This window comes from Polyodon spathula, chromosome 12 (assembly GCF_017654505.1).
Source record: "Polyodon spathula isolate WHYD16114869_AA chromosome 12, ASM1765450v1, whole genome shotgun sequence".
In the NCBI taxonomy this organism is placed as follows: Eukaryota; Metazoa; Chordata; class Actinopteri; order Acipenseriformes; family Polyodontidae; genus Polyodon; species Polyodon spathula.
In genome coordinates, this window is record NC_054545.1 from 42,406,622 (window position 1) to 42,431,589 (window position 24,968).

A 24,968-nucleotide genomic window follows, 5' to 3' on the forward strand; every position below is an offset into this window, starting at 1 on the left:
TTGCATTTCCATCGTGCATTATCTCACTTTAATAAAAACACAAATATTTTCTCATGCAGGTTTTTTTTTTTTTAAATTACAGTAAGTACAAATATTAAAAAAAAAAAAAAAAAAAAAAAACATTAGAGGAATTCAAATTTATAACCATGATGTAATCAAATATTAAGGCTTGGGTGAACAGAGCATTCACTTTGGATAACTTGAGATTTAAAAAAAAAAAACATTTTATAACCAGAAGCTTTGACTTGCTTGTTTGGTGTATGGTCTTGCTTTTGCACTCTGATCCCTCAAAACTTGCATTTGTAATCTATTTTTATTTTTTTTTGTAACCTTTATTTTAACCAGGACAATCCCGTTGTCAAGAAGGTGGTATATAATCCAAAAGAACACACAAATTCAAATGAGCACAACCAATACAAACAAGTTATTCAGACAAAAACGTAGCTTAAAATGTTTTGTTTGAACTCCTTTAAAGGGCCCAAGACAGTAAATTTCAGTTCTTCCTGAAGTTTTTTCGAAGGCCATGGAGGTAAAATTAAAAACTAAAAGCCTTTTTTCTAAATTCTGTGCGAACCCCTGCAACTGAAAAACATACAACAGTCTGAAATCTAAGATCATAAGCACTACTAAAGGTAATTAACAATGTCTTAAAATAATTTAAGGTTTTGCCAAGGATAGCCTTAGAAACAATTGTGTACCAGTCATGCATAATTGAATCTTTTAGCCTGCACTGAAATATAGGCAGTTTGACTGGCAACCCCCCCACCAAAAAAAAAAAAAAAAAAAAAATGGTTTAAATTTGCCTTGAAAAGATTGAAAGGAATGTGAAGGTTATTGTCTGGCTCAATCTGTGCTTGATTACTATGCATGCCTCATCTGCAGGCGTAAATGTTCTTTAAACTCTGATTGATTGAACCAGATTCCAAACAGTGCTGTGACTGGAACTCCTCACTCTCATTGTGTTACTCTTAAAGTTCTTTATTGGGACATTTTACAAATGTAGTGAGACTCTTCAAGGTGTGAATTGTTGTGAAATATCTCAAATGTAATACAATTCCAATCCTGTGTTTATCAGTGGTAGTCCGACTGACATGCCAAAAGTGTTGAATGAACTACTATGATAAATGTTAGTGAAACATGTGTGCTGCTATGTACCAAGAATACAAAATATAAATGATAATATTAATCTGATTATATTATGAATAGCATAAACATTCAGAGTGCTTTTTATTGCAAGAACTGAGATATTGTGTTTTTTTTTTTAATCTAGAGGTCTCATCTAAAGATGCTTTTACCTGTATTGCTCTTCAGTTCCAGTTGCCTGCCATAGGCATACAATGTGTAACGGAGAATAGACCAGCTTTATATCACTAAGTGCCTTTAATGCACAGCTGTGTACTGCAAGGATTACAGCAGGCTACTGGTATCCAAATTAGCTGTTCACTAGATCTCAAATAAATTCGATATTAGGGAATTGCGTAATAGTATATTTGTAATATCATTGTATGAATTACACTTACAGTATAAAAAAGTGTTGTGTAACCCGTTTAGGTTTTGTGGCTCCCTTTAAATTCTTCTGTATATTTTTGAAAGGCTGATTTGCAACAAAGAATGCTTTACACAGAATGTAATCATGACATCCTCTGAAATTTTGAACCCTGGGTTAATGAATAGATCAAAGACAGGCGGTTTGTAACAGTGGTTTATTTATTGAGTGTTCTTGCACAGCAATGTAGTCATTTGATTAGCTGTGCCCTGGACCCTTTTAATAACTTGAGACAAATACAAACCCCAAAGCAATTTAGTGAAAAAAATACACGAAGATCCTTGTGACTGACTTGGAATTGGGAATATTATGAGTTTGCAAGTGATTCAATGTCTTAGAAAACATGCATCGATTATTCACACATTACAAATTTGATTGAAGTGAGACCTAAATCTGTTTGGCAGAAGTAGCAAGTATCTTAAATTACACTACAAGGGATATAAAGGATATATCACTAGCACCCTCTAGTGTTAATATGGAAATATTCAGTATATATACTATGCTGGACAAAGAGAAATATTGCAGGGCACGGAACGCACCCAGTAATGTACAGGACTGGCACTAAGTCACTTGGCTAGTGGTACATCCTCACATTCTGTGCCTTAGGTACATTTTGGCTAGTGGTACATTTTGGGCATGGCATATAAGCCACTGGAATTACAATAAAGGAAAATATGGCCCTAAAAAGTGCTGTTGATGCCTATATGTCACCTGGTTAATATACTTTGGGCAGCTCTAAAGCTGTGTGTTTGAGGCCAAGGCTAATTCATTCAGGGTTCTGCTTCATCCCATCTGGTGCCTGACCAGTAGAGGTCTCTCTGGCGCAGTAAGGCAAACCATCCCCAGAGGAATTCCCTCCCCTGTGGGTCCTACTGCCAAGATCAACAACTCAAAGCGGCCAGCATTTGAGCCTGCAAGCTCCTGTAGAGTTTTAATAGACTCCTTAGTCGTTTTTTTCATTACAAACATATTGTTAATGATGATGTAAAGATTGATGTGTAGACTTTATTTTGAGTCTGTGCAGTGAAATTAACATTTACAAAACAGAGTTGTTGTTTTTTTACTATTTACAAAATACACTGAAACAAACTCTAACTTTTAGGAATGTGTATTCAATATATTTTCAAGATAAGTGGAGCATGTAAATGGCAAATATAAATAACAAAATATATGTTTTACACAAACAAACGGATATCCAGGAGCATCATGTCATTATCATTGTGAATCACAAGAAAAATTAGACAACCAAATGCTTTAAAATATATCTACACAAAATATTACATAGATAACATATGCAACAGATCTACAGGGAGCCTACTGCATATTGGTATTGTCAAACCATTAAACAAAATGAACAACAAACAGCAAGTTAAATCTGCTCAAATATCACCTACAATACATGTGTACGTTGGTTTTTGTTTTTGTTTTTTTTTTTTTTTTTTGAAAAGTTAACCTATTTTTCTCTTGGGTAACGATGTAAAATAACACAAAAACGTTACAACAATCAAGCCTAATTTCATTTTTAATGGTGCACAAACGTGTATTATGCCATATTTTCAAAGCGTTAACTCAAATCTCAGTGTAACAAAAATTACCGAGTTCATTTGAAACTGGAGTACATGCTTTGAAAATATTCCCCAATGTCTCTTAATAATCAGAAGTGGATACTATTTCACATTTTCAAACAAGCAAACTGAAATTATGTCACAAAACTCTACCGGAAGCCATAATAGAAGTACAGTATTTCATGTTAGATTTCGAAATGTCACATTTTTTTAATTTGTCAGTTTTTTGTTAATTATATGGGAAACTATAAAGCGCTATGCAATTCAATATGTTAACGTAACATTATTCAGCAGGTTTCATTTGATTTTATTAAGCACAATGTGTTAATTCTATAGGGTGCTGCAAATCTTTTGGCCACAGCTGTACTGCACATGATTTCCATTACATTAGAGTAGATGTTGAACTTCATGCTGATTTGAACTCGGCTGTCAACAAGATAAGCACCAACTAAGACGTAGCTTTGCAGTAAACGAATGTGATCCATCTGCATCTCCATCCATTTGCGTTGTTTTCCATCTGATGATGTAGATATTCTTCTGTCTGGTGTTGATTGCTGAAGTGTAATGCTGGCTTATTTTGCCTCCCCAGCTCATCAGCACAAACAACGGCTGCGATGCTGGCTCTGGGGATCAACCCAGTGCAGTCTCCCCAGTGCATCAACATGACAACCATCTGGATTGAGCTAACTAGGGTACATCTCTGAGGTTTTCAAGTGGGCACCTTCCATCCTCTGTGTTTCGTTGACTAGCCCACGAAACCTCAAGAGGGCGCGACAGTGCTTCTGGCGTCCCAGCATCACCCCCCCTCCATCCCCCACTCAGCTCAGCCCAGCTTACTTACCTGTACATCAGCGTTGCTTTCTTTCTATTGTGCTTGAGATCCCCATCCAGAATCTTTCCGTCTCAACCACAGCCAGTTGCTGCTCCTTTCTGCTGCTTCAGATAAGTTCTTCACTGTGCGATGCAACTCTTGGCCACTGAACCTGACATCTCTGAGAAAGCGAATTCTAGAGTGTGCCACAAATCCTCGACAACCCACCTCCACTGGGTAAACTCGGACTCTCCATCCTGGCTGTTAAGCTTCAGCAGCTAGTTGAGCATATCGAAGTTTCTTCCTCTCATACACCTCATCCACAACTTCTTCCCATGGCACTATTAACTCTACCAGATGAACAAGGCATGCTGATCCAGACCACAAGATAATGTCTGGTCGAAGGTTAAAGGTTAATGGTGGCAATCTGGTGGAAAAATAAGCCATTGACCAACATCTACCAGCATCTTCCAGTCTCTAGCAGCTTCCAGTTGTCCTGGGTGAGGCTTGGTTTTAACACCTTTTCTTGGTGGTTGCTCTCCTGAATGGAGGAATATTGTCTTTTGTGTGTAATGCGTTGATGGAACTGGTGGCATCTTATTGGTCAGGTTACGCTTGTCTTCCAATGCTAAGGCCAAACATCGCAGCACCTGGGCATGGCACCATGTAAACCGTCCTTGGCTAAGACCCACCTTACATCCTGTCAAAATGTGCCTTAATGTTGCAGGTGATGAACACAAAGGACATGAGGGATCCTCACCCACCCAGAGGTTTAGGTTCTGTGGTGATGGGAGAACATCATCTGCTGATCTGATGAGGAAGCTGATCCTGCTCTGCTCCATTGTCCACAGGTCTTGCCAGCTGATCTTGGATTTTTCCACACTCTCCCCTCTCATCCATTCTCTCTGCTTGGCCTGGGAAATGGCCTTTACACACCTGATCCTTTCCTCCTGCTTTTGCACCTCATTGAATACCAGCTTCCTCCGTTGAGCTGGGGTTGCCTTGTGCCATGTAGGAGGAGCTGAACTGAGACCAAAACCTCCTTTTCCATGCTGAACTTGCCCCATAATATCTCTGATTCGAAGGGCAGCCTTAGCATCTTCCACAGCTTTCTTTGCCATCCATTTTCTTACAGTTTTCAACACAGGTCCTGCCTCCCTTACGCATTTGTCGGGTGAATCTACTAATGTCATTTCCAGTCGGACTTTGGCGCACTTAAACTCTGCGGTTAGATCAGAGATTGGTAGCTGCAGTATTCCTTTACCATAAAGTTTCACTCTGCTGAGGCAGCGTGGAGCTCCCAACCATTTCCTGATGTATGAATTGATTAAAGCTTCCAGCTTCTCAGCTGTTGTCAAGGAAACCTCGTACACAGTCAGTGGCCATAGCAGTCTTGGCAGTAGACCAGACTGAAAGCACCAGAGTTTCAGTTTGCCTGGTAAAGTGCTGCTGTCTATGCTCTTCAACCCTTCCACTGCTTGTTGTCTAACTTCTCCCACATGAACTGTATCCTTTAGATCCCCGTCGTACCATCTTCCTACACTTTTCACTGGCTTCTCGGACACTGGTGGTACTGCCTCACCATTAATGTAGAACCTTTTATCTACTACTTTGCCTTTAATTATAGAGATATTCCTTGATTTAGTGGGCTTGAATTGCATTTGTGCCAATTCAAAGTTATTGGTTAATTTGCCCAATAACCGATTAGTGCAGGCTACTGTTGTAGTCGTTGTTGTCATGTCATCCATGTATGCTCAGATTGGTGGTAGTCGCATTCCAGAAGCCAATCGCTCTCCTCCCACTACCCATTTTGATATCTTAATAATTACTTCCATTGCCATGGTAAAAGCCAGTGGAGAAATGGTACATCCTGCCATTATTCCAACTTCTAGGTATTGGCATGTAGTGCTGAATTCTGAAGTTGAAAAACTAAGTTGCAAATCTTCAAAGTAGGCTTTCACTAAATTTGTTATTGTCATCGGTAGGCTGAAAAAATCAAATGCTGCCTGTGGCAGGCTGGCGAGTAGACCAGAGACAGACTGCAGTTCAAAAAATATATACTTTTATTATAAATTAACGCAAAAAAACGTGCACAAGGGCAAAACAAAGATGTTTAAACACAAATACCTAAACAAAAAAAAAAAAAAACTTACAAAAATAAGGTTTCCAGGCTGGGCAATGCCTTCACTGGATGCAAAATTTCAAAACCGCAAATAACCAAAAAACCACCAACCTGCTTCCTCAGCTCTCTCCTCCTAATGGGAAGCAGAGGCCTCCTTTTATGTCAGGTGGCTGGGCGCTGATTGATCGTTAATTAACCTAATCAACTAATCAACCCCAGCCACTTGAACATAATAAACACAGGCAGGTAGGGGAAATTAACCCCATCCCTGCCAATTTCACATGGAGCTCCTTCATCTCCTTTTGCTGATTGAATTTGTTGCTAGATTACGCTGATGTGTTCTAATCATCCTGGGAAACCTGGAATGCCTGCTTTTTGTACTGAAGTGGCAGTTCTGTAGGTTGACAATCTCTACGCAATAATGGTGAAGAAAATCTTGCCTTCTACGTTTAATAGGGAAATAGGACAAAACTGACTGATGCTTGTAGAATGATTGTAGAACTGATGCTTTTATTTTGGTATAAAGACCCCACCTGCTTGGCGCCATGCTCTTGGTACAACCTGTTTTTCCCATGCCACTTTCATCAATTTCCACAGGATTCGTAGAACTCCAGAAGCACTCTTGAACACGCTGTATGGAACTCCATTAGGCCCTGGAGATGATGATGCCCTTGCTTTTTTCACAGCTTGCTCTACTTCTTTCCACTTAGGTGCACAGTCTTCCATTTGGTATTCGGGTGGATTGATATCTGAAGGAACTGACATAGGCTCCTGCCTTTTTGAACCTGTATGGTTTTCCTCCAAATATCTCTCCAGCTCAAACTTAGATGATTTTACTGTGCCATTTTTCTCACTGGTGAATATCTTCTTTACAAATTTGAATGGATCTTTATAAAAGTTAGTGCTTGCACGCTCTTTCTTTTTGTAGCGTTTCCGTAGGCGCGCAGCTCTGCGCAATGTTGCAAGCTCATCTCTTATGTCCCTTTGTAACAGATGGAGTCCCTCTTTCTGACTTTGTCCTGCTTTTCTCCATTGCTTCCTCAACTGCCTCCTTTCTCTAAGCATTCAATTTTCTGTTGCCGTCTAGACTTTCCAGGAATAGTTTGTACTTTTTCCTTCCTTTTTTCAATTCCAAACTTCTCGCTTCCATATGCGTAGATGATGACCCCAAATTTATCCAGCTTCTTTTCAACTGTTCCATGTAACCTTTCCAAAGTAAAACAGTGATCCGTGTTTGCTGTGTCCCATGCAGTTTTCTCACAAGCTCTTGTCCATTTAACTCCAGGCTTGTGCCCGTTGAGGTTGTTTTCTCTCTTACGCTGGTTCGTCTGACCGGGTTCGCAAGGATCATTGGGTTCAGCACTAGTTGTATCCACGCAAGTCCTCCTCACTTCTATGACAGGGGTGCTGATATCCTGTGAACTGTGGTTTGCTTCCTGTCACTGGATTTCATTCGACTGACTTGACTGACTTCGTAAGAAATACTGATCAATGCGAGGCCCTTGTCCCTTCTCTCTCAAGCATTTCATTCTCCCTTGATGAATCTTCAAACCCCTGACCGTTGTTGCCTTGCTCCAGCCGCAGACACAAACTTGGAGTTCCATGTCTTTGCTAACTGCAGATCTTGAAATAGTCTTTTGTGAAGTACTCTGCATTCTCATATCCATTTCCGTTCCTAAGTCATTAACCGTGTTATCCAGCGTTGAGTCATTTTCCGCCCCCACTCTTGCAGACTCTAGGGGTATTTTTCTTTTTAATTTCTTAGAAGCCTTGGGCGCGTGTCTCCAGCATCCTGTTTACCTTTGAAAAAAAAGAGCTAGCTACTGCCGACCAGGGGGGTCTCTTTCCTCCTGTATAGTATACTATACTGTACTATAGTGCTTCTATGATGGACTATAGTAGGACTATAAAGTAGTATAGTATACTATACTATAGTACTTTTTGGTAAGGGAGCAAAGGAGCATCCTTTCCGATCTCTAAAAGATGTTTTTGTTATTTATGGGACACCCTACGTCCAAGTCGTGCCAGATTAAGTTGAAAATCAAGCCAGACTTTACGCACCAATCTGACCGCAACGTCAGGGGACAGTGCCTCAGTTTCCCGCAGACGCTTCAAATCCAGGCCGGTAATTCGGGGTGTGGTGTCTGGCTTTTCTAAAAGTTTTCACAACTGACAGGAATACGTTCTTGTTGTTTTTAAACTTGCTGTCAGCAGAGATGTTACAACGTCTACTGTTAAAATATCTATTTTGTCCAGCTCAGCATTATAAAACTGGAGACTGATACCGGTCCCCAGTTGAACTTCTTGCATTGGCATTAAATTCCCTTATGTTGTTGAGACTTGTTTAACTTATTTCCTTAAAATGATTTTTTTTCTTTAAACCAGTCTTTAAGTACATTAACAGCCCATGCTGTAATTTTCTTTAGCGTTTTTTCAATCTTTTGTTTTCTTCTATTTCATTTGGCTTTTCCTCCACTACTGTTATGTCTCTTGACAGTTTCTGATACACTTATTTCATTTGTATTTTCTATGTCATCACTCAGCAAGCTGGTGCTGTATCAGTTATGTGGAGTTTCATCCCCACATATATTAAGGGAAACAGGTGGAATGTCACTCATGTTTGGCAGAGGTTTTGTAACTAATAACAAATAAAATGGCATGGAATTTAACTGACCAAGCAGAGCCAAGTAGCAAGAAGGCACTGAAAACTAAAGGTCAATAGCTGAAATAGACCAACAGAGGGCAGCCAGTACCAAAATATACCTTGTAAAAAAAAAAAAATGGAAAATATTGAACCTTTTATATATAAATATATATATATATATATATATATATATATATATATATATATATATATATATATATAAAGGGTTTTGCTTGTTTTTTGCAAGGAAAGCATAGATCGCAAAATGATTTGCAAGGTTTTATTTTATTTTTTTAAATGACAGCAAGAATTATGCAAGCTTTGTGCAAGGGATGCATGGAATCAGTCCTTATCATTGTATCATACTTCCATGGGCATTGCTTTACACTTAAATTAATGGTCCTGCATGTCTTGCTTGATGCTAGCAAGATCCCTTTGTTCCTTTTTGGTCATAGAATGCCAGGTGGAATCTTATACAGAAATATGACATTAAAGCAACTTGGAGCATCACAAACAAGTAAGTGAAATACATACAAAATAAATAACATTTAAACTGAAGTGAGACTGCATTTGAAAACACAAAATAAAGAAATATAAACTCTGAAATATTGTTTTCTACTGACGTTATATATCAGGATGTGATATGATAGAAGTCTTCTACAATTAGCATTGTCTCCTCAGTGCAAATCTGTCCTAGCCTGCCTTGGAATGCTTACCCTGTGTGACAGTGGCATCTGTTTGCCTGGGCTTTTCAGTAATGACACTGACTGCCTGCATAATACAATGCACATCACTCCTCTGTGCTGTTCAACAGTGTGATCTGTGTAGATTTTAACTTCACATAATTATTCAAAATAACAAGGTACAATTTTAAAACACTACTTACAAGCCCCCTTTGACTTGTTTATTTCAGAGAATGGACTTCCAGATCCAGGTATATTAATTGCACTGCAGTTACACTGTGCTGAAGTGTTGGTTACATTGTTTAGTACATGTGCAAAAGGCTAGGATCAGGAAAGTAACTGTAAATGCATGTTGTTAATATATAGAGTTCAGTCCTCACTATCACAGTACTGCACTTGTGCAACTCAAAGTTAGCGTACAGACACATTGATTTTCAAGTGTATGCTTGTATTTTCCCTTTCCTATGGAAATACAAATTATTATTTGGAGTGAGGACCTATGAGAACAACGTGTAAATGTTTAAAATGGCAGGTAGACAAAGCCATATTGTTGTTGGTAGTACCAAGATTCTACAACCCAGACTACAGCATGTACTCCACTGAAAAAGCTAAACATCACAGAAGAACTAATGAGTCCTTGTGCAGTCAGAAGGTGACAGCTGCATTGGGGACATCTGAAAGACGTCAATCCATAAGCACTCAACACCAGCAATAAACACAAAAGCCCATCCCCTTCTTCTAAAGTGCCCTACATACTATAACTTACTGAACTAGTGTTGTGGACTAACCACGAACTAAAGATCGAAAAGTTCAACTATACAGTTGCATTTTCCCAAAGACAAATGCTCAAACTGCCAACACTAACAGGCATATGCAGCTATTAGATACTGCTGAATATATGTTCAGGATTCCTTTTCCATAATTAATCAACCGAGGGAAACTCATTTGCTCACAATTGTGTGGTACATATTGCATGTGTCCTTGGATGTGTCTGAGCTTTTTTTCTCCACAAGGCACCTGCAGAGCGTCCATTCTCGGTCTGTGTAATTTGTATTCTCAATGCTCAGAAGACTTCATACGAACTGAAATGAAATATTCCAAAGGACTGTACAAAAAATAAATCACTAGATCCTATGAAACAGTGGCATTCACGTTATTTTTTTAACCAAAGTTTAACCTTTAAAAGTGATCTAAAATTATCTGCCATGACAGGCTAGGACAGAGTTGTCATTCAAAGTATTCTGCAGCTCTCCTCTCTCCCCCACACCCCCTCTCCCTCTCCTTTCCTCCACCCTCCTCCTCTCCTCTCCCACTCCCTGTCGCTCTCCCTCTCTCCCCCAAGCACAGTCTCGGTTTTCTTGTGATTGTCCTACAATGAAAGGTCAAACAAACTTAGTACATGGCTGCAGGTCAGATACAGTGCAGCAAGACCACCCATCTGTTCAAGGTGTCCATTTACAGGCTTGTTTTCCATGTTGTAAGCCTATACATGGTCATTGTCTTAGATTAATGACACAGTCCAATTTACAATTGTCAAGCCAACAAAGAAACATATGTAGCACATGCTTTTCCATCCGAAATTAGGTGGCCCTGACACAGCTTAATATATACAATATATATATATATATATATATAATATAGATATATATATATATATATATATACAATAAGAAACCTATATACTCCTGTGTGGTGTGATCCAACGCTTTGTAATATATTATATATATATATATATGTGTGTGTGTGTGTGTGTGTGTGTGTGTGTGTGTGTGTGTGTGTGTGTGTGTGTGTGTGTGTGTGTGTGTGGCTATTCTGTTATATTTCAGATGGCCTATGATGATAGATCTGGTAGTAGGCGATCAGTTGGCAGGTGCTTCCTAATATTTCATGTAGTGGCACCCAACAGACACTACTCACTGAATACACTTGGAAGCTGTTTGTAATGTTTAAATCTAATACAAGGGTTGGGATTAGTTTGGATTTGCTTCTCTTGAGTTCACCTTGTGCTTGCCTGTTAGTATCTTGTGCCCAGCAGTTTGTTTATCTGTACACAAGATATGAAGCAGTGGGAGCCAGTTAAAAAATGGTAATGCTTCATTTTAAAATCATTAACAATGTCATTTCTGAACTATTGAATGCTGGACCATCCTCATGTCCTTAAACACAACCCAAACTTACTGTTTGCAACAGTTCATATACACATTTAAATAAATGCAGAAAAGGGAGTTTTAGACATAGACAAACAGGACAGAAGTTCACAGGTGCAAAAACATATACAGATTGGTGAGTAATTAATTATAGATATTAAATAACAGCTCAGTTTTAGCCTCCAAATTGTAATTATCAAGTGGAGAAAAATAAAAAAGATTTTCATGGCAGTTCTGTAACAGCAGCTGTGTAAATCTGTGTGAAGCTGTAGGAGGTGTGCTCTTGGCCAGCATAATCCCTAAGAGAACAACAGGTCCCCAGCTGTCTATGTGCATTAGTTATTTATTCCTTTATCATGTAAGGAATGGCCTGTCTCAAATAGGAACGCCTGTCACTGGGTGAAACGGAGACTGAGAATGTGCTGGAAAAGACTAGAAAGTTCTCAGCCACAAAGGTGCCCTGACACAAACCTGTTAGTGAAGTAAGACTTCAATACATCCTTTCAGGAACAGTAAGAACCAAATGAACCCAAAGACAATGAGTACACAGGGTGGCATGTTGCTAGCTAGAAGAAGTGTGTTTATTTCACCACTATGCGCATTAGGGCTTTTACTAGGTGAGTCATTGCAAGCGTATATTTACAGGACCAACAGGACTGAGTTTGTGCCCATTTTGGTTAGGGAGGGAAATCTTCTTGGTATAGTCCACTCTCCAACGTTCCCTACTGGTCAGGCATCCAGCGAGACTAGGAAATCAAACACGGGCTGGAAAAGAGCCAACTTTGGACACCCTTGAAATAGATTGAGGACTAAAATCAGACCAATAAACTTGTTTCACATGAGACAAAATCAAGCAATGACTTCCTTACATTGACACAAACATGTACGTAGGCTACAAACTGGGCAGAATAGGTGATTAGATAGATCGATAGATAGATAGATAGATAGATAGATAGATAGATAGATAGATAGATAGATAGATAGATAGATAGATCGATAGATAGATAGATAGATAGATAGATAGATAGATAGATAGATAGATAGATCGATAGATCGATAGATAAATAGATAGATGGATAGATAGATAGATAGATAGATAGATAGATAGATAGATAGATAGATAGATAGATAGATAGATAGATAGATAGATAGATAGATAGATAGATAGATAGATAGATAGATAGATAGATAGATAGATAGATAGGTGGATAGATATACAATCAGCACTCCGATATTGTATGTAATTTGTATATATAACGTAACAAATGAATGCACACACAGTTTCCAACTCTGTCACCAGTTTTCTGATGCAAAGCCCATCTCTTCAGTGATACAATGTACTTGTTTATCTGTCACAGCCTGTTTTTTTTTTTCTCATATGCCAAATGTTTGTCTTTATTGTGCAGTTACACAGGGCTTCCTCCAATTCGAAGTGATGAAAATGCAGCCAAAGCAATGTGAACGAGGCAAGCTGTGGTAATGTAAAAGTTAACCATTAAACACTTTTATATATGGTGATGTATTTTTTTTAATCTGTGATCTTTTAGTTGATTTTATATATTTTCATTTGCAAGTGAACTGTGACTGTGACTGTGCCTTATCGAGCACTATATTCTGCAATTTTGAAGACTGACATTGGATACTGTTTTAATTCTGGAAACTTGTTTTTTTTTCTAATCTTTTGCAAAATTGCATTGTCTTTTTACTTTTTATGCAGTTCAGTGCATGGGTAACATTTTGATTTCATTTTGCTGTTGGGTTGTTAACAGGATATTTTACATCCTGCTACAATACGTACTGGATTTAAAAGTATGCACTGTACTACAGTCCACATGTCCACAGTTGTGTCTTTTGGCAAGTGATATTTTCAGAATCATATCGTTCTGAATTAAAATACTTCTGTTGAAAATATAGTACTGTACCAACAAAACCAACTACAGTACATCTAAGTACATATATACAGTTCTACACAGTATATATAAACAGCTTAGTTCAGCTTCCAGAATGTGGAATGACTATGCAGCAGAGAAGTAAAAAGGTTTGCATTCTTATAACAGCACTGTATAACACTGTGTGAAACCCCAAACTGAAAATCCTTAGTTTGCCAAAGTGTCCCAGTGGTAAAAAGATGGGTACTGAAATTCTAGCAAGTCTCTTCTAAACCACATGGCCAGAACTAAATAACGCAATCCTGCATTCCTAGTTAGCAGCTGAAGCTACTCTGAAGGGACGGGGATTAAAAGCATCAGATTGAAATACTTCCTGATGCCAGCTATTGGTTCTGGTCCCTAACTCAAACCTCCCAAATGCTTGATAAAAAAAAAACAAGAAGTAGAAACATTTTCCTTTAAGTGGGGATAGAGTTTCCAAAAAGGTTTTTAAACATTCAAACTTCATAAAAATCACTTGGGCAGGCTGATCGAGCTGCTAAATGCGTATGCATTTCAGTGGCCTGTCAAGTTCGAGGCGAGAGGAGCTGATGACAATAGACAATTGTCAACTGGGGGGGAGGATGGACGGACTGTGTTTAGACATTTTCCTTTTATAGTAAGTAGTGTTTGCTGCTCCAGTTGGTCGGCCCCTTCTTGTGTCAGAGATGGGTGGGTATAAGAGGTAAAGGAATGGGCTTAGTTCTTTGTCCCTTGCAGCTTTCTTTACCAAGACCCTTTCCTACCACTCTCCTTGGAAGACATCCAGCGCCATGGCCCCCAAGAAGCCTGAACCCAAGAAGGAGGAACCCAAGCCAACCCCTCCCCCGGCACCAGTGGCACCCAAGGAGCCAGAGTTTGACCCAAAGAGCATCACTGTAAGTTGTGACTGAGATACATCGGTTTTAGATTTATTTTAACCAATACCTTAATGAAGAGACTGAAGGGTGCAGATTCAATCTTTTGTGAGACTTGAGCTACAGTAGCTGCATCATATACCTAATATACAGCTAATGTTTCTTTAGTAACTACAGGTATATACAAACCCTTTTTAGGATTGCATTGCCCCAGGACAAATTCTGCATCCTTTTTTTTCACAAAGCAAAAATAAACCTTTATTAATGCTTCAGTTACATAATTGCGTTTGCTTATACATCGAGATCCCATTGAGCTACTGCAAGACGAGCTCCTTTGTTTCTTGGTAGATTTTTAGAGGTGAATTGCTTTCCATTGCCTGGGTAAAACATTAGGCTTTTCCCTTAGTGAAGCTTATGACAGAAAGTTATTTCAGAATTATAATCAGTGATTTTTTTAACAATCTGATCTAAACAAAAGTGAGAAGCTGTACTTACATGAGAATTTGGATTTACTGGTATTGCTTATGACAACTGTTTAATACAGTAGCACTTACAGGTGCTATAGAAAATGCAGTACAGGTACATCTTTTTGTATTTTTGTTTTGAATATTGATATGGCAATATTGCATTTAATACTTATTCTGGCATGGTGTTTGCCCTAATCTTACTTTATGGGCCTTGAGAGGCATGCAAATAATTTAACTTGCAAGAAACTACTCAGTTCAATACATTGACTGCTCCAATCCCATAATTTAGAGAGAGAGATTAGGATGGATGAAAGACAGTCAACTCAGAGTGAAATTAACCTTTTAAACTCTGAGCTGGAAAGTCACCATTTTTATAATAAACCATAGTTTCATTTGAACTTGTAACGTTGCATATAGATCAACTGTCCTTCTCTGGTCCCTGAATGCAGCCATACATGTTGATACCAGAGAATTTCCTCCGTATTGTTTTAAATTAGCTGCTATTTTTCCACAGGCATCTGGGAGATAAGGTTTCGCATGGGAGTGTATTATTAGAAGTTTGTTATCAAGGAAGTATGATGCCTAGTACTGACCTTGACAGCATGCTTTGAAATAACACCCCCACTTGGGTATCTCAGAAACCAAACACCAGCACCTCAAACTATTTTTCTTTTTGTTTTTGGCTAAAGAATAACAAAACCCAGCTGTCCTGTTCATACATCAGCTGGACTGGATACTTAAAATATTGAGAAGCAATGAGTCCTACTTTGAAGCCCTTCATTTAAAGATTGAGTGTTGAAGTGTATGGTGTAATCATCATTGTTACTGGAGTTGTCTTGTAGAGCTTTAGTGTTGATAGTAAGGATAAGCTTTTGTGAGGTTTCCTCAGTCTTCACCCCAGGGAATGCACCCCTGTTCCCCTATGGGAACTTCTTACTGACACAACTCAAATACTTGTGGGGTGCTGAATGGCAAAGTTATTTAACCCTTAGCTTTGATTCTAGTTTCTGGTTCTCAGCACAGTTCTTCTAACTTTTGGTGGATAATTCAGAATTAGGTCATGCTTTAGTTTGGGAATGCATTATAAATAGTTGTATACATATATTTTTAACATTTTTGTAACATGATTTCAAAATTGTAATTCTTCGTTATTTTTTTTTTCCCATCATTGTATCTAACTACTTACCCTAAACTAAAGTGTTACAGTCAGTAGTGGTCACAACCTATTCCAAACTTTCATTAAGGTGATCATGTTTGTTAAATCCCTTTAATTAAATTGTATTTTGGGGAAATACAGTACATCATATGAAGTTTGTTTTAAATGTTTGCGTATTTGTTTCAGATTGAATACAATGGTGAGCAGATTGAGGGTAAGTTCTGTTAATGTTTTCTGATGGCTTTTCTGAACTTCCACAGTTTACATGCTTAAAACCAGTCACATCTAGAGTCCTGCCTTATGTATAATGTCTTTCCAAAACTACCATTACAGGCAATCAAGGTCATTTACAGAGAAATGTATTAAAATATATATATATATATATATATATATATATATATATATATATATATATATATATATATATATATATATATATATATATCTAAAGGGCATTGATCAATGGTAATAGAAATATTCAACAGTTCGTCTTAGTGTCTTTATTTATGTCGTTAAAAACATGAAAACAGGTTAATATAGTAGCATGCACAGGGGTAGTTGGGGTCAGGGTTGGTAAGTGACGCAATCAAATATGAAGACAAAAAAGCCCGATACCGGATATGAGCCAGCTGCTTCGTACAGTAGTATAAGCGTTATGCTTCAGTGTGGAAGGTCCCGGGTTCGCGTCCCATCTGCGTCTCTGAGAAACCGCAACCTGACAGAACTAAGATCGCTGCAGTCCTTCCATAAACTAAATGGCAATACTATGTTGACTGGCTGCTGTTAATCTCAAATGTGAGAAATCGAATTATTTAAAAATGTAAGGGTAACGTTTATGTAAACACTTCTGTTTGAAGAAAGACCAGAACTCTCTGTCTTTGCTTCCTTCCCGAATGCAAAGTGCGTATCAGAATTATTTCCTTGGTGATGGATATTTAAATATGAGATCGCAGAGGAAACCACAGAATACCATTAAGCGTGTAACAGAAGTGTGCTGGCAATAAACGTTTCCAGAGAAACTGCGAAAATTGACATATGAGGGCAGAAAAAACCCACCTGAGCCTAAATTGAATTCTGTTATTTATATTGCTTTCGAAATAAAATACCTTAATGCCCAAGTAGAGCCTAAAGATGGCATTTCTTTTTTGAATACATTCTAAAAACACACACACGTTGTAGTAACCATGTCACGCAAAGCGCTAGTAGTAGCTGCCATTATGGTTGCTAAGCAACGGATATGCGCCACACAAAAACCTTTATATTAATGAGCCTTTATTAGAACATGGCTAAATGTCTTACCAGTTTCATTCTGTGACTGAACTACACAATATGTGTAATGTAATCAATGCATGATTAAATGCAAGATCGTGTCATATAATTTCTCCCTCTGCTCGTGTCCCTGCAGACTTCAAGGAGGCTTTCATGCTGTTTGACCGAACCCCCACTGGAGAGAATAAAATCTCCTACGCTCAGTGCGGAGAGGTCATGCGCGCTCTCGGACAGAACCCCACCAACGCCGAGGTCATGAAAGTGCTCGGCAAACCCAAAGCAGAAGGTGCGAGAGCGCAAGGATGTTCCCTGCAACATTGTATACTGGGACAGCGCGTACTGCAGCCTAACCCATGCAAGCACACGTCATAATTCACTGTAGGGATAATAGAACACTGTTCTAATGACTGAGCATAATAACATCTTGGGGTTCGGTGACCTTTCCTAAAAGTTTAGTGCTTGTGGTTTATGAATGTCGCGCAGAACCCCTTGATGAGATTACCAAGCAATATTGAGACACGCTGCATTTCATTAGACATGTGATGGCTCTAACATAACATAATCATCAATTGCAATATGGAAAAGACTGACTACTCACTAAACGATCCATTAAATGTATATCATTTTGATGTACACACAGAATTATCATACTGACTAGAAAGAAGAGAATCAAATATGATTGTTAATCTAGAGAGAGAGAGACAGAGATACCATGGTAACCACACAGTTGTTTCTCTTTAAATCTGATGTCTTTGTGATGTCACACCCTATATAGCTAATGATGTACCAATCTACTGTTCCTTTCTATTTAAAACTTCATGCATCATGGTATCTAGTCAATGTATCCATTTAGTTTCTTGTATTCTTCTATACTGAACATTATATAATTTTATTTTTTCTAAAACCACAAACTTTAGGTCATCCACGGTGTGTCCGTTCCTTATAAAGTGATGAACTATTGATAACTGCTCGAGTGATTCAAAACACATTTTTATTAGAAATAAACATTGCCATCTATTATTGTAAGTTGAGTATTAGGAAAAGCAAATAATTAGCCTAAAGCAAAATTCACACTAAAACTGTGAATTAGAATATAACAGCGTCAGCCTGAGTGGTCCGGACGACCCCGCAGTACACAAGACACTGTACCATAGTTTTGCTTGTGTGGTCCTGACCACTGCGACATCAGAGCGCTGTGTGGTCCAGACCAAAAGCCATAGAATGCTACAACCCATACTGCATTATGGTATTGTTAGTATGGAATTAAATATATAGCTCAATATAGCTGGAATATAGAAAGGATACGATACGTCTCGCGGTGAAATCGGCTAATAAGCTTGCTTGTGTTGCTTGGACAGAGATGAACGTGAAGATGATGGATTTTGAGACCTTCCTCCCCCTACTGCAGCACGTCTCAAAGTCCAAGGACCGGGGGACACTGGAGGACTTCATTGAGGGTCTCAGAGTCTTTGACAAGGAGGGCAACGGCACCGTCATGGGCGCTGAGCTCCGCCACGTCCTCGCCACACTTGGTAAATTGGGCGTTTTTTTTAAAAAAATGATAGTTTGGGCAGAAATGATGACGTGTGGTGATAGCGCAATATCCACTTAAGATACACCATACAGTTAACAAAAAAAAAACATTTACTGAAGTACGGAAATAGTATTATGAATAAGGCAGCATCTGGGTTCAGATATCTATGGGGTTAGTTCTTTGTAGCATCATTACTGTTGGTATTGTCCTCTAAAGCGGTTAACCCTTTATCTACCAATCAGGCGAGAAAATGTCAGAAAATGAAGTGGAACTACTGATGGCTGGTCATGAAGATGCCAATGGTTGCATTAACTACGAAGGTAGAGATCAAAGGCACACACCAACTTTATTTTACTAACTCCCTTTATTTTCTTTCTAAATTCTTCATAATTTATCTTTGTAGTTATAATTGTATTCATAGTCTTAGCAGTACCACCCTTAGCAATAATAATAATAATAATATAATAATAATATAATAATAATAATAATAATAATAACACATTTGGCACTATGTCGCTAGATTCTTGCGCTAGAGTACCTCGAGTTATTCTCAGGTGTTTCATTTGCAGCTTTCAAATTGATTTTAAAAACATACCCTTTGTCCAGTAACATTGTTTGCAAAAGTGAATTCTAAAAACATGTTTGCATTTCTTTTCAGCTTTTGTCAAACACATCATGTCTGGTTGAAACTACACTTGCAAAGTAAGTTCACTGTCTTGTGTCTAACCCAGGTGAAATCTTGTACTAGTCTCTACTTGGGAAAGTTGCATATTTTAAGCATAACTTGAGTTGCACTGTCCCTCATAAAAGTTAACCATGGTATTTTGCAGTTATACCATACTTTTCCCATGATTATACTATGGATTTACCATAGATTACCATGTGTATTAATATGATTTACCATACTTTGCTATTTACAATGCTTACCTATGCTTTACCATGCTTTCACTGTGCTTTACTACACTTTTACTTTGGGAAACTTTTATAAAGGACCTTTGACTGTAACTAAAGTTCTAATATTCCTTTGCCACATGTAATAAAACATTGAGACTAGCAATAATTAAAACTTGAAAAAAATATAAAACAACAAATGTTTCTGTTTTTTAGGAACTTGAAGAGAGAACCATCTAAAACCCAAACTTCAATGAAAGTTCACATTTCCCAAGACCTGAAACATTTACTTACAAAACCTGCAAACAAAGCTGGTAATGAGATCAGCAGTATAGCACACCCTGCACCCTGTGCGCAGCATTTTTTGAGTAAAAAGATTTGTATAAAAGAAAATATATATATTGTTCCGTTGTCTGATGTTTTATTTTTTTTTTTTTTTTCTGTGTCGTTTCATCAATTAAAGTGGACAAAAAAAAGTGGATTATCTTTTTATTTACAGTGTATAAACAGGGCTTCTCAAACTCGGTCCTGGGGACCCCCTGTGGCTGGTTTTCATTCCAACCGAGCTCTCAGTTACTTAACTAGACCCTTCATATTACTAATAATTTGCTTAATTAGACATTTTTACTTGTTCAAGTAAGGGTCTAGTTAAGTAATTGAGAGCTCGGTTGGAATGAAAACCAGGAGACGCATGGGGTCCCCAGGAGTGGGTTTGAGAAAGGAATGAAAATGAAGTTCATTGTTCTTTTTAAAATGTTTGGGAGGATGTTACCAGTCAGCCCAGAGGATTTTAATGATTTACTTATGCAAAACAATGTCAACAGGCTTGCTTTTCAGACAGTATTGTCAAACCCATTTTACAATAAAAATATAAACATAATTATCATTCAGTTTGTCGATACTAGGTTTTAAAACACCTTGATAGAAAATGAAACCGTTGTTTATCTTATAAATACAGAAAGATCAGACAACTACTTATTTTTTGGCTAGTTCTGAATACATGTTTTTGCAGCTGTTGCCTTCCTCTATAGCCCACCACCCCCTTAACAGGGCAGCAGTCTCCCCAGGGCTCTAGAACTATGGAATTAAAAGAAGCAGCTGACATCAGCAGCTCTGGAACACTCTGATGCTATTGAGGAATTTCTCACAGATGAAGGAGGCCTGTATAAGTTTCTGATACCTGATCCAGAGACAATAGGGATGTCCTTTTATAGGTTGGGTGTTTGACACCTATGATGACGAAAATAACACCCTTTTCCATTCCACTCAAGGGCTTTGCCTTATCTATAATGAAGAGCTGGATTGTTGTCATGGCTGGATTCTTACAGTACAGCCCTGATTAGCAATTATCTCTGCCAGCAAGATGGGCCCATTCTCCAATTAGGTAAATGCTGCTAATTGGGTAGCGGGCCGGTTATATAAAAAAAAAAAAAAAAAAAAAAAAAGCATGGTGCAGGCGTGCAGGCGTGAATGCAGGTGGGCGAGCGAGCGGGTGGGAGTGCGGGAGGGCGTGCGGGCGGGCATAGGTGCATGCAGGCGGATGTTTTTTTGGGGGGGGGGTTCAGGGGGCTCGTGCCCTATTCATTTGTTCCAGTTTTTTGGTTTCTTTAAATAAACATGCGCACCAGCGCTTTAACTGCAGCTTTCTGTCTCTTGGTCAGTCTGTATAGACAGTTTGTTTTTTAATATATCACCAGCAGCATTATCTCTGGCTCCCTTTATTTTGTTTTTACACATTAATGCTGAAATCAGATGTTTTAAATATCCAGCTGTAGGATACAGTAATCCCCAACACATAAAACAGCTGTTCATTTTATATAACTTGAAACAAGTTTGAACTGAAAGAGAGACTGTGGAGACTGAAAGAGTCACGCAGGAGTTCTGCTGCTGCCAGATCTATTTAGTGAACAGGAAGTTTTATTTGGCAAAGCTGTGCAATAAAAGAATCCTAGCAAATGAATATTATCTTAACTGAATGTTCAATTAAAATATGAATGAACCACAGGGAATTAGATTAATGGTAATAAACCAGGTTCCCCTCACACCCCTACGAGTAAATACACTTCTCTCTTTTCATTAAGCTAGGATTAACCCACGACAATTCAAAATATCTTTTTTGAACAGAGCGTCCGATTTTTGTATATGATGTATGTACTTCCAGAATCAAAATGAGAACTAAGTCTTGGAAACAAAAAAGTCAACAGCATAACAATAAAGGTATTCGGATACTGTTGTCAAGAGGCCAGCAAAATGTGTTTAAAACCATGGCTGTATCACCTTGCACTAGTCAAGAATTTGTAAGAGAAAGTTACAGTACAGCATTGAGAAGCCAATCTTTTTACTTAAGGCAGATCAATTTGAAATAGTCCCAGTGCAGTTTGTGTTCAATCGATTGTCGTCAGGGTGCAGCTGTGCAGTGCAGCATTTACTGGCAGGCTCCACAGGGGTCTGGGTGCATTCATTGAATTATTATTCAGCATTTCTGAGGACACTTTTCTCAAAATCAATTAACTTTAATAAGAGGTAGGAGTACTCGATTGTACTATATATGACAAGTGAGTCAATACATGTGTCATTTCAACTATTGTGCATTTATACAATATGTTGCAATTTTATCTGTGTAAAAGCAGTAATCTGATATGGTTTGGGCTCATTCCAATCCATAATACAGGGTAGACCAGTCATTTAACCTTCATGCTGAGAACAAATAGGTCATATTTTGGAGAAAACACGACCTCTGGTGGTCTTCTAAAGAATTGTATGTATGTCAAAATTGCATTTTTAAGTACAGGTATCTATGGAATTGAAACTTGGTAAGGACATTCTTTTACTCAAATAAGAATCCGGTCACAGAGGCCCCAATCTCAACATGCTTTACAAACTACTTTAAAAACAAAACTTGACATTCTTTAGCAAAGTTTATAATCTGATTCAGTTTATGTCACACATATATTTTTAATGCACATAATGATGACGTTGAGGATCATGGCTTTGTAGTAATCCAACACAATGGGCTTCTGTAGCATAACCTTACATAAAGGACACATCTTTCTGTGTTGGACCACACGCTGTATATAACAAGGATGGGGAAATTTCATATGACCGAGAGCTGCCAGAGCACAAAGTATCTTTATATGCAGATGACCGCCTCCTATATATTACAAAAACCTAATCTCTTCCCCTCCACATGTTTTGTCAATTTTGGACCAATTTGAGAGCTTCTGTGGTTACAAACTAAACTTACATAAAAGTGAACTATTCCCTATCAACACCTCCGCCTCGTTCCTACCCTCTACGCTCTGCCCCATTAAGAAGGTGTCTGGTAATTTCAAATACTTGGGCATATCAGTCACACCTGCATTGTCCTCCCTCCTCAAGGCTAATTTCACACCACTGCTTGAACACAGTCGACACGACTTTGCCCACTGGTCTGCTCTACCCCTGTCACTTGCTGGTTGTATTAACCTGATTTAAATGATTTTATTCCATTTAACTAGCACTTTTTTTAACTTGAAAGGTGAAGAGGCTTTTTTCTTTAACAAATCCACAGTTTTTAGTTGACTTGGAAAATGAATCAATTTAGGATGACGTCTCAGATATAAAGTAGTTTGTTACATACGATTTGTTTTGTAGTGTACTGTGCATATTGAAATCTTTATTAACATCACCTAGAGTATAACTTGCCACAATAAGTGCAGAAGTGATGTACAGTTGTGAGTTTTTGTTGACTCAGAAATGTCTTCATCTAGACAGTGTGAGGAAGCCATAAAAAAAGGCCAACAAGATGCCGGATATATTGTGAAGTGTTGAATTTAAATCAAGGGAAGTAATGTTAAAACTGTACAATATATTAGTAAGACCTCATCTTGAGTATTGTGTTCAGTTCTGGTTGCCTTGCTACAAAAAGGATATTGCTGCTCTAGAAAGAGTCATGTCATGTCATATGCAGACAGGCTAAAAGAATTGAATCTATGCAGTCTTGATCAAAGAAGACTACGCAGCGACCTGATTCAAGCATTCAGAATTCTAAAAGGTATTGACAATGTTGACCCAAGGGACTTTTTCAACCTGATAAAAGAAATAAGAACCAGGGGTCACAAATGGAGATTAAACAAAGGGGCATTCAGAACAGAAAATAGGAGGCACTTTTTTACACAGAGAATGGTGAGGGTCTGGAATCAACTCCCCAGTAATGTTGTTGAAGCTGACACCCTGGGATCCTTCAAGAAGCTGCTTGATGAGATTCTGGGATCAATAAGCTACTGACAACCAAACTAGCAAGATGGGCTGAATGGCCTCCTCTCGTTTGTAAACTTTCTTATGTTCTTATGTACAACAGATATGCCTGTTTTGCTGAGAAACTGGAGTACTGGGTATTGCATTGATTCAATAATAATATTATTTTCCACTACGCTGTAACTGTGCACGCCATCGTGATAATGAAAAATATCAAATGTTGTAAACGTACACATGGCATTGGTTTGTATGCTGTGTCTGGAACAAAGCCGTACAGCAACCTATTTACATATAAGCTTTTCATATTACGCTTTGCCAAAATGATACTAAGTGTGTTATTGATTACCTTATTTTAACCAGAGTGTGGTAGGAACCAAAGTGATATTATTAGAAGCTTGACCCTATTGACTCCATTATCAGAGTGGTGATAATAAGTGAAGGGGCTTTAAAAAGCGTGATATTAAGTGGGGTTGACTGTATAAATAGAATTCAATTAAATGAACTAGTTGAAATGATTTGTATAATAAGCTATATGTCAGCTATAGACTTTTCCCCCTCCAGAACCTTATCCCAATCGCATATTAAAATGTCTTCAGTCATAAATCCCTATACAATCTATTGAATAGAGCACTTTTCTAACCATCAGACTACAGCAGATGCCAGGCTTTTGAAACTGCAGAACACAATGATAAATAATCATATCGTAACCCCAAGACCTCCCTGTTTTATAGTAATTTGATTGGACTCAGTCGGATTGGTTGCAGACGGCGGCATTTAATAACATCAGTGATTTAAAGGTCTAGAACTGACAGATCATTGTCCTGAAAGAAAAAAAAAACACGTTCTGTGTTTTTTGCCTACCATGAACGATTTGCTCTAAATGTTAAAACTGAAACAGATTGTAGTAAGCTTTTTGAGCACTGATTCGAGTCTCCACTTATTATTAAAGAGCGACAAGTTTTAAATTGAATGTCAGACTTATTTGTTTTAATTTATATATTTTTTTATTGACTCTTTACCCGTTCATGGTGTTTTGCTTCTTTCTGAAGGCTGCGTTACCGTTAAGAAAACTCATTAGAAAGCATGAGATACTTCATGCAACTGCGTTTATA

The 24,968-nt window shown here is 38.1% G+C and overlaps 1 protein-coding gene across 1 annotated transcript; it reads left to right on the forward strand.

Moving 5' to 3' along the window:
- Positions 1–14,138: 14,138 nt before the first annotated feature.
- myl4 (myosin, light chain 4, alkali; atrial, embryonic) lies at positions 14,139–20,024 on the forward strand. Its single transcript, XM_041267336.1, has 7 exons — positions 14,139–14,324; positions 16,113–16,140; positions 17,332–17,481; positions 18,554–18,727; positions 18,972–19,049; positions 19,388–19,431; positions 19,837–20,024. Exons 1-6 carry the CDS (start codon positions 14,220–14,222, stop codon positions 19,414–19,416), a joined length of 564 nt encoding a protein of 187 aa, XP_041123270.1. The 5' UTR covers positions 14,139–14,219; the 3' UTR covers positions 19,417–19,431; positions 19,837–20,024.
- Positions 20,025–24,968: the final 4,944 nt, after the last annotated feature.

Excerpts from the sequence above, each read along its gene's own strand:
- myl4 (XM_041267336.1), top strand. The coding sequence starts at position 14,220 with ATGGCCCCCAAGAAGCCTGAACCCAAGAAGGAGGAACCCAAGCCAACC. Across the intron at positions 18,728-18,971 it reads CCACGTCCTCGCCACACTTG|GCGAGAAAATGTCAGAAAAT; the intron begins GTAAATTGGGCG and ends TCTACCAATCAG. Across the intron at positions 19,050-19,387 it reads TGGTTGCATTAACTACGAAG|CTTTTGTCAAACACATCATG; the intron begins GTAGAGATCAAA and ends ATTTCTTTTCAG.